The sequence below is a fragment of the Rhinolophus hipposideros genome (genome assembly GCF_964194185.1).
Source record: "Rhinolophus hipposideros genome assembly, chromosome: 16".
Lineage (NCBI taxonomy): Eukaryota > Metazoa > Chordata > Mammalia > Chiroptera > Rhinolophidae > Rhinolophus > Rhinolophus hipposideros.
This window is the reverse complement of record NC_138062.1, coordinates 37,726,315-37,741,403: the sequence shown is the minus strand read 5'-3', so window position 1 is coordinate 37,741,403 and position 15,089 is coordinate 37,726,315. Positions and strand designations below refer to the sequence as shown.

The 15,089-nt window shown below is 29.9% G+C and overlaps 1 protein-coding gene across 4 annotated transcripts in view; it reads right to left on the bottom strand.

Moving 5' to 3' along the window:
• Positions 1 to 1,040: 1,040 nt before the first annotated feature.
• SPOCK3 (SPARC (osteonectin), cwcv and kazal like domains proteoglycan 3) overlaps positions 1,041 to 15,089 on the bottom strand; it is a 327,148-nt gene continuing 313,099 nt past the window's right edge. For 2 of the 4 annotated variants that reach the window (XM_081075581.1, XM_081075583.1), the window contains exons 8-11: positions 14,169 to 14,390; positions 8,425 to 8,487; positions 6,339 to 6,476; positions 1,665 to 3,376 (exon numbers count right to left, since the gene is read on the bottom strand). In XM_081075581.1, the coding sequence (XP_080931707.1) occupies positions 3,204 to 3,376; positions 6,339 to 6,476; positions 8,425 to 8,487; positions 14,169 to 14,390 (596 nt within the window). In that variant the 3' untranslated portion in view covers positions 1,665 to 3,203. Of the gene's footprint in view, positions 3,377 to 6,338; positions 6,477 to 8,424; positions 8,488 to 14,168; positions 14,391 to 15,089 lie in introns of all 4 variants that reach the window. The other 2 variants (XM_081075580.1, XM_081075582.1) reach the window with 2 other exon arrangements.

Below are 15,089 nucleotides of genomic sequence, written 5' to 3'. Positions count from 1 at the left end.
GGTATCATTCATTTTATACAAAACATATAATATCTGTAAATGTTTGTGTGAAAATAAGTGACTACGAAACTCTGTAAACCCACTGTAAGTAAATTATGAGCAGACCATATGGATCAATGTTTATTTTGTGAGTTACTTTTCACACCTTTATCTTCATATAAAATGAAAATATGTAAATATTTATACAGAGAATTAAGTACTCAGTATCTGTTTTACTAATTAATTAGAAAATTATAATGATTTGGATATTTTGGTTTGATTGACTTTATTCCATTAAAAGATTGGCAGAAATACAATATGCGCCTTAGGACACGGGTTCTTTCAATCAATATTAAAATGTATGCTTGTTTTTAATTTAGCTTTCTTCCCCACTAGCACTATGTAACATATCTAAATTGCCATGTAAGATATGCACAACAAAAAATAATTCATAAATATCCACATTACATTTTTGAATTTCCAGGAACATTTGATATTTTATTTGTGTGTTTCTACTCTTTTCCTCTATGAGTTTAAATTTTAATTTGTTGTGATTCAGACTTTCTTGTTTTTGACGTGCTTGTGTAGTACCTACAATGACATTAGAGAAACAAGGCTTGAAGTATAAATACATGATTTCATGCCAAGAATCAGAATTCAACTTAAGAAAGAACAAATTGTTAGGGTAGTTTGATTCTTTTTAATAAAAAATGCTCTTTTAAAATTTTGAGTTTGTATCGAGAACTCTTATTAAGAGTTCAAAATACATCGCTTTTATTTTTCTTTTTAATTCAAATTAAAATAAGAAATAGCTTTGTTTGATTTTTTTTCCAATAGTAATGCAATTACATTATGTTATGGGCTAGGGATAAATGTATTGCCTATCTTCCACACTAGAATAGTAACTTTATAATTATTTTGTTCACCAATGAATCCATAGTGCCTAGAATCTATAGTTCCTGGGTAGGTGCTCAATATTGATATTTTTGAAATAAATAAGAAAAATTGTATTGAATAAAAATCTACAAAATAAGTAAATAATGATCAAGAGACCTAATATACATTACAGATAAAATTTTTATACAAATATAGAAATATAAATTGTACACATACATTTTTATATAAAGTTTAATAATGTAAATATTTTCAATTTCTATACTTACTGTTGAATTGGTTGCTTTCTTTAGAGCCTGAAAGATTCTTTAAAAAACAGCTTAATTTCAAGATCACTATATTTGTTACTTTAAATTCATTTGCTAAACTTCTATGTAGAATTTGATTATTTGTCTTTTTTCAATCAATCTAGTTCAAGTTATATTTTGTGACAGCTATGCTTTTGTTAAATACATAAGGTTATTCTATCACTCTTCAAAAATGGTGCTACTGTAGAAATGTACCTAAACATGATAAATATACCACAAAAATGGGTTTAAAAATACCTTAAAGAAAATGATCCACTTTGCAACACTATGACAAATGAAAAAAATTAAAACAAAACAGACAAAAATCATTTTTAACATGGGTAGAAAAAATATCCAAGATACCAAGAACTCTGAATTTGAAATTCAAAACTTTCAAAAACTGTCCTAACTAGTTTATGACATATTCATTTTTAAAATCAAGGAATAGATTAAAAACCCTTCATGTTACTCTTCATACTATAGAACATCATTAAGGAACAGTTTAATTTGGTTATAAGATTCTTTATTTTGTAAATTATACATAAACAGTAAAAAAGAAAACGCATTATACTTTAAATGTTACATAAAGTCAACATTAAACTTTCTTTTTAGTGTGTATTAATCAAATGGAAATAATCCACCAATTTTACTTTCAATGAATTGTATATCGGAAAACCAGTTGACCCGCTATTTAAATTATAATACCAAGATGAAATATTCAACAGGTTTTTCCCCCATTTTTATTATGGGCCCAAAACCATAGGTCTGATATACTTAAGAGTAAAGGTGTGCCAAAATGTCTACACAATTAATTAACATGCTAACTTAAATATAGCAATTAATTTTTGTTACAGTTAAATCTTAAATGCTACTCTACACAATAATCATAAACAAGTCCACATGGCAATTATGTAACAATAGAAAAAAAGAAAGAAACATATTCCATTTTCTTCATTCCAGCAGCAGTACCTTTACGGTATTAATTTGTTAATAGGTGTGCTTATATATTGCCTAATATCCTATATTGGTGTGCATGCTAAAACCTTTCTATTTCTATTTTGCAAGGCACCATACAATACGTTCTCTAAGTTTTGACACTAGTAACAAAAATGGCATAATTCTTAGATTAAATGCAAATTTTTACCTAAAATAGGAAATAAAATAAAAAACTAAGATTTTTAAATTTGACATTGGGGAAAATGATAAACTATATGTGAAAATATGCTTAAAATGAATCTTTCCCTTTGTCTTCCTACTTTAAATTCTGCACCTGAAGTTGCTGGTCAGAAAGATAAAGAAATCCGGAATGGTAAAGAAATCATGCTTTATAAGAATATAAAAATATCTACATGGGACTGCTTCCAAATTAAAATAACAATTAGAAAGGACAAATAAGTTTTTAACTTTCAGAATCCATGGTTTTCCACACTTGCCATTTCATAAAATATCTCATCATATCCATAATAATTCCATAGTTAAAAACATCATTATTAATGTAAATATGATGAGGACTCTACAATCATAACTTTATTTTTCTTACCCTGTGTGGTATTTTCTCACTCATCTCTAACACACTCTTGGTTTGGGAAAATGCTACTTTGGAATTGCAATTAAGGTCATGCATATTTTCATAAAATCCTTGGGACTCAGGTCACCAACAAGTTATTATACATTTAACTTAGAATATCTCTCAGAAAAATAACACACATGACCTCAAGCAACTGGATACTGTTTTGTTTGTAGGAGATTTACAACTCGTTTTTATGAATATTTGTTTATTATCAGTAGTGCTTCATAACTTTCTTTGATCTGGCTAGACTCCATATGTGTTTTCTTTTTCTCTAAGGCATATAAAAACTCAAAGTACATTATTCTTATTTAAACGTAAATTTCTATTACTTTAGCTACAATATTTGAAATAATTATACAAAATATACATGGGTTTTAGAATCATTTTGATTGGGGGCAAGAAGGTAATTCTCAATAGGCTATTACTTTGTAAATAATAGAAATGTAAAATGTACTGATCTCCTCTCTCATTAATCAAATGTACCCATCATGATCATCACCATCTTCATCATCATCATCCCCTTCATCTTCATCATCATCTTCAATTTCATCTTCATCATTCATAATATCATCTTCATCATCCTCATCATCAGTCCATTCATGGAAATCGCCACTTGCAAAATCTCCAGAGATCTCAAAATCAATAGCTTAGGAGAAAAAGTGAACATTAATGTTATCTGACTGTGCCATGGGATACTTTCTGAGGGATGGAAAATTCTGATGAAAATTGATGAAATTAATAAAATTTTAATTTGCTCTTTAGCTTACTTAGCAAAGAAAGGACAAATCCATTTTCTATCATTTGTTAAAATTGATATGCTACAAAGCAGCATCATTAGTGAGGTTTGATATGTAAAAATTCCAGTTCAGTAATACGGACCTCAGCACGGTTTTTGTAGAGTCCATCTCAAACTTTGAATCTTACAAAGAATTAAAATTTTCTTCTATTACTATGATAAACAAAATAATTGCCCCCCAAAGATCTTCGCTTCCTAATCACTGCAACCTGCAAATCTGTAACTTTACATGGTACAAAGGACTTTGCAGATGTGGTTAAATTGAGGACCTTAAAATGGAGAGATTATCCTGGATTATGTGATTGGGCCCAGATGATCATTTGGCGTCTTTAAAGACCAAAGAATCTTTCCCAGATAGAGTTACAAGGAGATGTGATTACAGACAGAAGAATGGTCTGAGAGATGCAGTGTTGCTAGCTTTCAAGCTGAAGGAAAGGGTCTATTGGCTAAGGAATATGAGCAGCCTCTAGAAGGTGGAAAAGTCAAGGAAACATTCTCTCTAAAGCCTCCCGTAGAAATGCAGCCTTGAAGATATCGTGAAGTTTATTGCAAGGAGACTAATATTGGACTTCTGACATTAATTTGTATAGTTTAAGTCACTAAGGTTATGGGAATTTGTTATAATAGCAGTAGAAAAACAACATAGGTAGCCAGTATTTAAAAATATATACATATTTAGAAATATACACATTACTGTTTATGGAGATAGTAATACACATATTATTTAGTATGTGTTTATTTTTTAACTCCTCTACTGTTAGTATGTTTATTTTCCACCCTTTCTAATATTTCAGTCTGGTAATTCTTTGGTAGCTAATTATAATATATCCTATTAATGTAATCCATTACTTATAAATTGATTGATTTTTATAATACAACACACTGAAATTCATATTATGTGAATACAACATGATATTTAGTCTTCTACTTCATGTATTTTCTTAATAATTTTGATATGCTAAGAAAACTAAGAAGTAATATTCTCAAAACAATTTTTCTGTTTGTTTACTGAATTTATCTCTGCATAATTTTTATTTGCAACATAAAAAACAAAATTATTTATCCATCACTTGTATCACTGATAATTGAAGTAATTAATAGTGCAATTAGTTTAAGCTACATATTACAAAGACGTGTTCTGTACATGTTAAAATTATGTTAGGTAGCTTTTAAGTATTATTTCATCATACTTAAATCTAATAACACTGGCCAGAAAAACAAAAACCAAGTTATTAAAAATTTGATGGAGTAAACACTGCAGAATAGGCATGTAAGCATTAAATTAAATTACTTTTATATTGTTTACCACTTATGTATTTTTAAAAAACCACAGCCTATCTATTTAAAAATTGCATGAAAGAGACAACTAAACATTTTCTAAAATATAAAACTGGCCAAGTGTTTCTTTTTTTCTTTTATCCTTGTTGTTCATTTGTATTACTTGAAACACAATCCATTAATTTCTAGTGTATGTGCACGTGCATATGCATGTGAGTGTGCATATGTTTCTGTGTGTGTGTAGTGAAAACTCCCCATAGTATAAACAAAAATACTCATTTGAAACTTGCATTCTGGAAAATTACTTTATGAAACAAAAAAGATGACACATTTAAAATTTTAAAATGTATTTGATGCTCAACTTAACTTAATATTAATTTTTAGGTTGATACATAAAAATGCATGCTCATAAAAATAATTAGAATATTAATCATAATGACCCTTCAAATATTAAAATGTATTTTTCTCACCTAAACATAAGGAAACAAACTCCTATAGCTGGAATTTATTGACATTTTTCTATAATAAGGTTAGTCCTCCCCCCATTAATAAGCCTACATAATACCTAAGTCTTCAAAGGTGTACAGAAAGAAGGGGAACATACACATACATGGCACACACTAGGTTTAACTGATTTGGAATAGAATGGATGGCAGAGGTTTTCCTTACCTCAGAGAAAAACAGGAGGTATCTAACTTCATTTCTGTGTTTGGAGTAGTAAAAGGAATCCACCTTTTAATTATTAACCATTAAAATATCTAAATTATGCAATTCCTTTCATTATTTATACGAGTTTTTAGTATGCTAAGAGTGAATCTTTTGTCATTCCCTCACAAATAAGAGTGAAACTTGGGGAATCAATAACATAGTTAGATTTAGCTAGTTTGCCGTTTGATCCACCCTGATATTCCGCTGTTTTCTCTTTGTTTATCCTCTCACTGGCATCAATGGGGGGGATTTAAGAACTATGTTTTGTTCTCTTTCTTAAGGCTACACATACTTCATTAATCCATTAAATCAGTAGAATCCTAACTTGAAAATAGCAATTTCTTAATCCTTAGGCACCCAGAACCCTGAATCCATTTTGCAACTCCCTTGCAGTTTTTATTGGTGATGCATAAAGCTCCAGGCCACAGTGGCCAAGTCCTAAGATACCAATACCTTAAAACAGACCAGACCCCAGGAAGGATGTCAGCCCCAGGACCTGCCTGATTGACTCCCCTTTTCCTTCATGCTTCTGCTTGTGCGCCTATGAAACCTTCTGACCAGCCTAGGAATGGTGAGATAGCCTGTGGAGCGGAGTCTGCCATCCTCCCTGCAATCCTGCCAGCATTCTGAATAAACCTGCTTTTCATTCCATCAACCTTGTCTCTCGACTTTTAACTTTTTCAAGCAGCAGGCAACCGGGATCTTAGTACGGAACAACATATTCTATAGTCTTTGCAAAGAATACCCCTCAGCAAACCCTTGAACAAATGAATGAGATTCTCAACTACTTATTCTGTGCTGAGATATTAAATACAATTTTCCTTACCACAACCTGCAACACCATTTGTTCTGGATCCCATGACTTCATTTCCATATCTGTCAACACACCAGCACTGCCCAACACTGCCGTGGCATTGTGTTGGCTTGTAGTAACCATCTTCATCACACAGGGGGATGTACTGTCCTGTGAAACACACACACACACACACACACACACACACACACACATACACTATAAATTGTGTTTTGTTTTGATAGTCATAAAGTATGCATGAATTCACTTAAGACACACACATATGGGGTTCCTACTCCAGGATACAACGCTGGACATTGTTATAATGAAATGCTTACATTTCCTTTATAAAGCAAATTTATTATTTGTCTATTTCTCACTGCAAAGTTTACTGTTGTGAGAATTATAATACAGTATTAGAATCTGATTAACGACATACATAATAATAAGTCATCCAGACCTCTTAGAATGGCATACCAGACCCTTCACCATCTCCTCACTGCCAAATTTCTGTTGTCATTTTCCAGAATTTCCATTCATACATTCTACTAAGCTCTTTCTACATCATGCTGTTTTCAACAGTGCTTCATCTCTGTATATATCTTTTTTTTTTTTAATTTGGAATTCCTATTCTTCCCTTCCTCTTCCAATTTAAGACTTGACTTACTGTGACCCTTCCAATAGGAAGCCTTCTTTTAAGCTGGAAGATTTCTGATATACTTCTTCCATCGTGTGTGTGTGTGTGTGTGTGTGTGTGTGTGTGTGTGTGTGTATGTGTATGTGCGGTCTATCACTGCTATAGCCTGATATCTTTCATATTGGGAATTTTAGGTTCTCTTGGTTTTCATTGCTATATTAACAACACTTAAAGTCAGTTTAGTGAGAAAGACGTTTATTTTCCTATCTATAATATCTAATATAGTACTTGGCATATCGCTAATGATAAATGCATAATTAATAACTTAGAAGTGAATGCACATTCTTCATTAAACAATCAACTCAGCCTAAATTGTAAGCTTTAGGAGATTAGAAAATTTTCTTGTCTTTCCTAACCATTATTTTTTCTCAGTGACTAGATACACTATAGTTATTTGGTAAGTGAACAACAACGAAAAAACAAAATAAATTGACAAAACATGCAATTCCATGACAAAACATGGAATCATTCATTTCCCCTTTTAACAAGTTTCAAAATTATGATATATAATTACTTGAATTTAAACATCATAATTAATTTGAAAGATCTGAATTACTAGTCTTTTAGAGGTACACAAAATATCACCAATGTGGAATACTTGAAAACAACTTCTATAGATTTAAGGCCACCAAAACAAGAAAAATTTTCAACATTCTTACTCTACCTCTTAAAATAATTCCCTGGTTTGACATATTTGACATAAAAATGTGATGATGTATAGTTAGTGTGACCATTTGTCTTTTATGCCAGTATACTTTGAAAATGAAAGAGAGCATTAAGAATTATGCTCAAATTCAGACATCAGCAAGACTGAACTTTTACAGTGGAACATATGGCAGCCTACTCCTATATAATAATGATCAATCTTCGGACAAGCACCATTACCCTATCCAAATCAGAAGAAATATTTAAGACATTCAGTACTCTGTAATAATGGTTTTCATTATTTTTATTTTTTATTATGTAAGAATAAAGTAGACTCCTTCCAAATGGGTGCTAAATGTGTTTTTAATTTTTTGTAACTTCAAATAATCAAAGCCTGAATTTTAATATATTATATTTTTGTCACTAGTAAACCTTGAGCAAGTAATATATATATAGAGAGAGTCAATTCTTGAGTGTTCACCATGGAATTAGAATGGATGTTTCTGCTGATGCTTTAACTTTACCATTGTTTAAGTCTCTTTTTTACTTGATCACTCTCAAATTGAACATTATATTAGGGTAATAAAACAGACATAATATCCTTCAATAGGTAAGATAATAAAAGTAAGTTTAATGGCTTTCAAAAACTTCATAAATGTTGTTACTGAAATTCAGTATAGTCTATCTTTGTTGGATTAATATTGATTTTATGTTGCTGTTTCCCTGGGGTTATTTATGTAAGCAATAAAGGCTTCAAAAGAATGATCTATTACTCACCTAGGAGCTTCTTTATCCCTTGCCACTTCTGAATATTGCTGAGCTCCGTCTGACAAGGTGGGTCTGCAATGACATCAAAAACGTTACTTCAAGGAATATAGTTAAACAAAGAAAGTATAATTTCTATGTTATCAAACTTCAGTTAGTCGTCACATCTCTTCAGAGGACACATACTACATATTAGTTATTCTACTTATGGAGATGTATGCATATAGATATATGTGTGTACACACACACACATTTTCCTAATTATCGATATTAGATTATCTTAATTTTCCTCAGAATGACAGAATTGGATGAAAAAAAAGAATGGTATAAAATATTTATTCGATGATGGAAAATGATTATCACTCACTTTTTAAAAGGTCAATAAACTCAGCAATGTAAATCTGATTATGGAATGCCACCCAAACAATTAATTATGTTTTCCCCACATTTAAAAGTGTCAGTGATATAGAGAAACAGCTTTGCATTAAAAAAAATGATCTATGAAAAAATTAATGCTTCTTTCAAGTTCTATATCAGGGATACCTTTATAAATTTTGATGTTGAATAATGTTGACAGTCTTTCATCCTTTTATTTTACCCAGATGCTTCAAGTACATATGCAATTTGAAAAAAGGACATAATAGATAATACACTCTTATAAACCATCTTTTAAAAAAATAAACTTAAAACATTAAACCAATGTGGAAATAAGTATTTGCCTGTTTTTTGAACTCAACCACTTAAAGGAGAACATTTTTCAGAAATTGTAAAATTCTAAATAGACACAATAAAGTTTGACTTATATATAATTATAAATATTCTTATATATATTCTTATATATAATACATTCTTATCTGAAAACAGTTTAATGTATTTTATGCTCATATTCTAAAAACTTGCCTTTAATACTTATATATAAAAATTGCATCATAAAGTAAAGAAACAGCAAAATGATAAACTAGTACCTATTTTCCTATGCTACAACTTTTTAGGGAAATGGCCTAATATAAGTAATTCAAAGAATTTTAAAAATGTTTAGTATACCAATATCATAACATTCGATGATTAAATTTGCATGGAAGTAAAGTGGGATAAGGAAATGAGAGAACGTGCTTAATATATCTTTTATAGTTTAATATGTAAGGCCAAAAATGTTTTTCCTTGGAGAATCTAAAACGTGAAGAAAAGGTAATTTGTTTGAGAAGCCTAACTCTAAGTGGTTACTATTGTTCTCCTTCATTTTTTAAATGAATGCTCAATTGACCGCTCTGCTTTTCCTAATAATCTTGTGAGTCTCTTATACTAAGTATTAAAGGAGTAGGAATCAATTGTATAGTATGTATGGGCTTATAGAATACATATTTTAAAATTGCTCTCCAAATATGGCATTTAGAATCAAGAGGGAAGATTTTAGCTGAAGTTTCAATATTATATTGAAAGCAATTCTTCTAATTGCGAATAGCCACATATTGTAAAGTAGAAGTAATATTTCTTTATGTTAGGTACTGGATTGCCTGAAAATCCAGATATATTTGAGTCTTAATTTGATTAGCAAACTGAATAAACCTGATTACTTGTCCTATAAGCTTTTTATATGGGAACAATTTAAGATTTCAAGAGAAATCACAACAAATTAGGCTGTTCAACCATACATAAACTTTTTGATTTTGAAATATTTTTCCTATTATTTAAAGGCAACTCTGTTTGGCTTTTAACTTATTCATACTTGGAGTTCTCAACTGAGATTTCACCTGTCATTTAAACTCATTTGCAAAGAACAGATCTAGAGGAAGGATAGTAACCCAAATAATTGGATGAAGGTTTGGACACGACTAGACTATGAATTTTCAGCTTAGGGTATATGCACAGATTTATATCACAAGATTTACTTCCCCCACTATGTTTACCACCTAATAGTGTTTTAATATTATGGAAAATTCTGATTTTATATGCTTAAAATTGTACGACAATCATGAATGTTTTAATTTAATCAATGAATTTGTAAGTAAACACTCCAAACATTAGTTTAGAAAAACACACACAAAAAATGAAAATGTTTTACTTGTTACATTTTGAAATGTTTTTGAAATTAATATAGTTCATTGTTTTACATTCTGAATTTACAAACTTAAACCCCTATATTGGGGCCATTCACACATTATCTATATTAGGAATTGATAATTTTCAACACAACGATAACAACGTAGTTTTACTTTCCCACACAGTTTTGAACTGGGAAGATAAATAGGAAATATCTATATGTATACAACAGTAACTAATACACAAATATGTTTTTTCAATACTTATAACTAGTCATTTCTAGTGACTAAATATGTTTTCATTAGTTGTCAAATAGACATAGACAATTCAGAGTCAAAACTGAAAATCAGACATTATTAAGATTTTATTGTCTAAGTAGGCAGCATACAGCTGCTCAGGGGTTGCAATGCAGAACTCCAAAGGGACACCATCCACTTCCATTGCATTATAAAGGGTGCCCTGAAGTTGTACAGCAAGGCAGCTCTCTAACTTCCTTCTCAGTAAGCCACTGCCCTTATTCTCTTTCTTCGCAATATTTTATTATTCATATAGCTTCTCACAGAACGAATAGACTTGAAAAAATTTAGTAGGTTTATTTCATCAGTGAAAAATTTAAATAGTCATAATACCAAAAAACAAAACTCTCCCTATTTAATGTCTTTTGTTAAATAGGAAAAATCATCTTTTGTAAAATTAATACACATGACCCATACTTTGACATCTTTTCCTGTAGATTAAATGTAGAAATAACCTCTAAAAATATCTATGTTCTTAGTAATCCTGAGAAAAACAAATACTAGATACATTTTTGACTGAAATAATGACTTGCTGATGTTACCTGTACTGAATACAATTTTCCAACAAGTTGCAGAGTGATGTCTTTATGGCGTTTTGTATATAACTACATTGCAAATTCTGAACATAGAATTAAAACTACTTAGAGACAGAAGTTAAAGATTCTAGTTTCAAATTCCAGTTCTTGAACTCATTCTGCAATGTGAAGTTATTTAAGATCAGTAAACATCAGTGCTTAACCATAAAATGGGAATAATATTTTCACAGGGACATTTGAATAATAAATAATTTTACTATATATATATATATATATATGACTAGATGGACCTGAATAAAAGTTAATGCTTTTTTTTGCTGTTGTTCTGTTTCCTGGATCTTACATAACAGGACTTTAAATGAAATAGCAAATAATAATTGATTTACTTTTTTAGAGTACAGACTTAGAATGTACTTTTATAAAGTAAGTTATTAACTCATAAGTAACCAAAAGCCTCAATTAATATGCCTCCTACTCATTCTTGTAATAGAAAAAATTATACAAACCAGAATTATATCCATTTTTATTGTTTAATTGTCATGATTTCAGAAAATTAGTCACAGAAACAAATTTATATTTTAATTAAAATTAAACATTTTTTCCCTCCTTGGAAACTTACAAGTGTTTCACTTGCTTGAAACTTTACATCATCAACGTCATTTATTACACTTTTGAGATTAACCTTAATTTTGTGTTTTGGAAAGGCATTTTTTTAAAAAACATGTTTACTTTATTTTCTAGATATTTTCTAACACTATACAACTATACAACTATAGTCTTGATTGCAGTTTTAGGTCAACCTGGATTAATAACAGGTTGAAAGAGAAAGTGGATCCATATATGTCTATATCTATCTAATTATAGATATACATATCTATGTCTATATCTATATATATAAAGTTATAAGAATTATAGATATAATTCTTCCTATAGATAATATATAATAATTCTGTTCACTCAATAAACAAATTCTTAGTAAAATTTAACTTTTATATTAAGTGCATTGTAGTAAACTTAAGAATTTGTTCTTTAGGGAAGAAACAGGAAATACATATTTTATAAGGTAAAACTTTTGAATAATGTTTTTCAATTAATGGTTATTCTTTTTTATGAAATTATTTAATGGACTAATTCAATAAGTCAGTTACCCTGACAGAGCTTTTGTCATATTTTCTAGCATATTAAATTAATGAACATAATTAGCCAACCTCTCTTAAGCTGTTGGAAAGTTGTATAAACCCTTCTTCCAGCTTGGGTGCCATTTATTAAATTATTTTTACCATGTATGAAATGATCTCAGAGAATGCCTTCAAATGACTATAAAAATTTTGACACTTTAGAAGAATGCTGCTTAACAAATGATAAGTATATAGAGCAAAATTTTTCATCGGGTACCTTTAATCAGTTATAAAAATGTTACTGAAAAACAGGAATATTTTAATATGAAATTATTTATTACTATAGAAGAAACATTCAGAATTATTCAGAATATTCTTAAGTTCATTTATAAATGCTTAAATATGCTATAATGCTCAATGAAAAACTAGAATAACATTTGTCTATAATAAAATACCATGTCTTTTTATGGCAATTTACCTGGATTTACTTTTTTTATTATTTAAATGATATGTGTACTGTTAAAATGATACACTTATATCATTTTAATGACTACACTATAAGTGATAAATGACGTAAGTGTAGTCATTAAAACTAAGATGTAGTTTTCAAGCACTCAAAAGTACGTTACGTAATAATAAAATCAACAATGTGTGTGTGTTTGTCTGTATGATTTACAATATTTTAATAAAGCAAATCTAATTTTTAAACTTGTTTAAAGTGGTTTATAGTTTAGCTATTCTACAAACCCTACTGTTGACTCACTATTAATCCATGTATCAATAATTGTTTTGTCCCTAATTACTAAACTATTATTAATATATGAAAAAGTAATTGAGATGGCAAAACACCCTATTTAATGTGTTAGTTTTCCATATGAAAAACTGAGAATCATTAATAAAGTTTAAAGAACTTATTCATTCACTTAGCTGTCAAGAACTTTGAAATGGAGTGACAATAGCCAGTATGTCACATTAGACTAATTCGCAGTTTGTTTGGTTTGTTAATTATCATTAGAATGACACATCAGTGTTTCCTTAGTTTTCCCCAAACTTTATCATGTTTTTTAGATCTATTTCCTTACATACTTAATTTTAATTATCATTTGATCGGTTATGAAAGCATGACTCCAATTTTACATTACATTAACATTTTCTAATGAAGAAAAAAATGCATAAAGCACTAGCATCATTCCAACCCTTCAGGTTCCCTTGCATCTTCCAGAGAACCAAGACACTTTCTTTGCTAGTGAATTTTTAGAAAGCTAAGTGATGTTGAAAAGCTTGAAAGACTAAGTCATTTTAAAACCAGCAGAGTAAAAATGACTTTATGGTGAATGCTGTGGTCCATTCGGCTCATTTAATAAGATCACAAAATAGAACATTAAAACTTTATAGTACAGTGATAAAACAACATTTATTTTACACTGTGGGCAAAGCAGAGAACAAATTAATTTTAATGATTACTTTTAATATCGATGTTCTCATATTTCTGTGTGTGTCTGGGTGGTTCATAATGGAAACTATAATAAAACATCAATATAAATTATTAATTACTATTTTTCATCTCATTTCGTGTGTTTTGCATCCCTAGCAGAATTACACTGTTCAACACACTGCTTATTTACTCTTTTATTGAGTACTCTAATTAGAAAAGTATCTACCAAAATAAATGGAATATAATGTTTAGTTTTTCTTTATCATGAAGGAATAGATAAAATTTGACAAGCAGGTCAGCTATCTGCATCGGTGTGTGTCTCATCTTTTACCTTGCTGTCGCTGGAAGCAGTAGCACCATTCATTGTTAGATATCAAACTGTCCTTGTATGTGTCACAGGAATTAAAGAATGCTTTCGTACACTGTTCATTCTTATCAAGGTAAATGCTTCCAAGCTCTGACTGGTCCAGTAGCAGGTCATAGTTTGTATCAAGTCTGTTAAACATCCAGCCAAGTGAATCCTTGCAAATTGGCAAAATACTGGTATCAAATCCTAAAGACAAGCGCAGAAAATGATTAGTTAAATCTGACATTTGCCATCAGCATGGTATAAAATAAAAGCAACGTAATAGTTGGTTTGTGCAGGGCATGATGTAAAAATAATTGCAAATATGGTTATTTAGGATTTAATTTTTGAATCCTATTTAGCATGTTTAGGAGACGTAGGATTAAAAATTAAACGGATACTGACCCTAGGAGATTTGTGAACTTGACAAATTCAAAATCTCACCACCTTGTAGAATGTATTAATGTATTCAGAACATATTTAATGCTTTCTATCTGTGAATTGTGAGGCTAGGCAATGGGGATAAGGTAAAAGGCACTTGTGACACTTTCATAAAAGCATCGAGAAATAAATTTAGTGATTTTTCTCATTGTTTACATTTTCTTTGTAAAGAATGTTTGTAGAATCAAAACAGAATTCTCCCACTCAAACGCAGAAATGGAAAACATAAATTGCTCATTTCCTATTTACTTTCCCGGTCCTGACCTTGTTTCTGGGGGTACAGGGTATACATTTGTAGATAAGGCCCCTATTTCTTTGCACTCACTTTTAAAACAGCATGGGTTAAAATATTGGTTGAAACTGTTTACTACTACCAGAAGTTGTCATATGCTCAGGTATTACATGAAAAAAGCAACCTGAAGAAAATAAATACACTAAATTTTGCAAAATCATTCAAAGAAACTG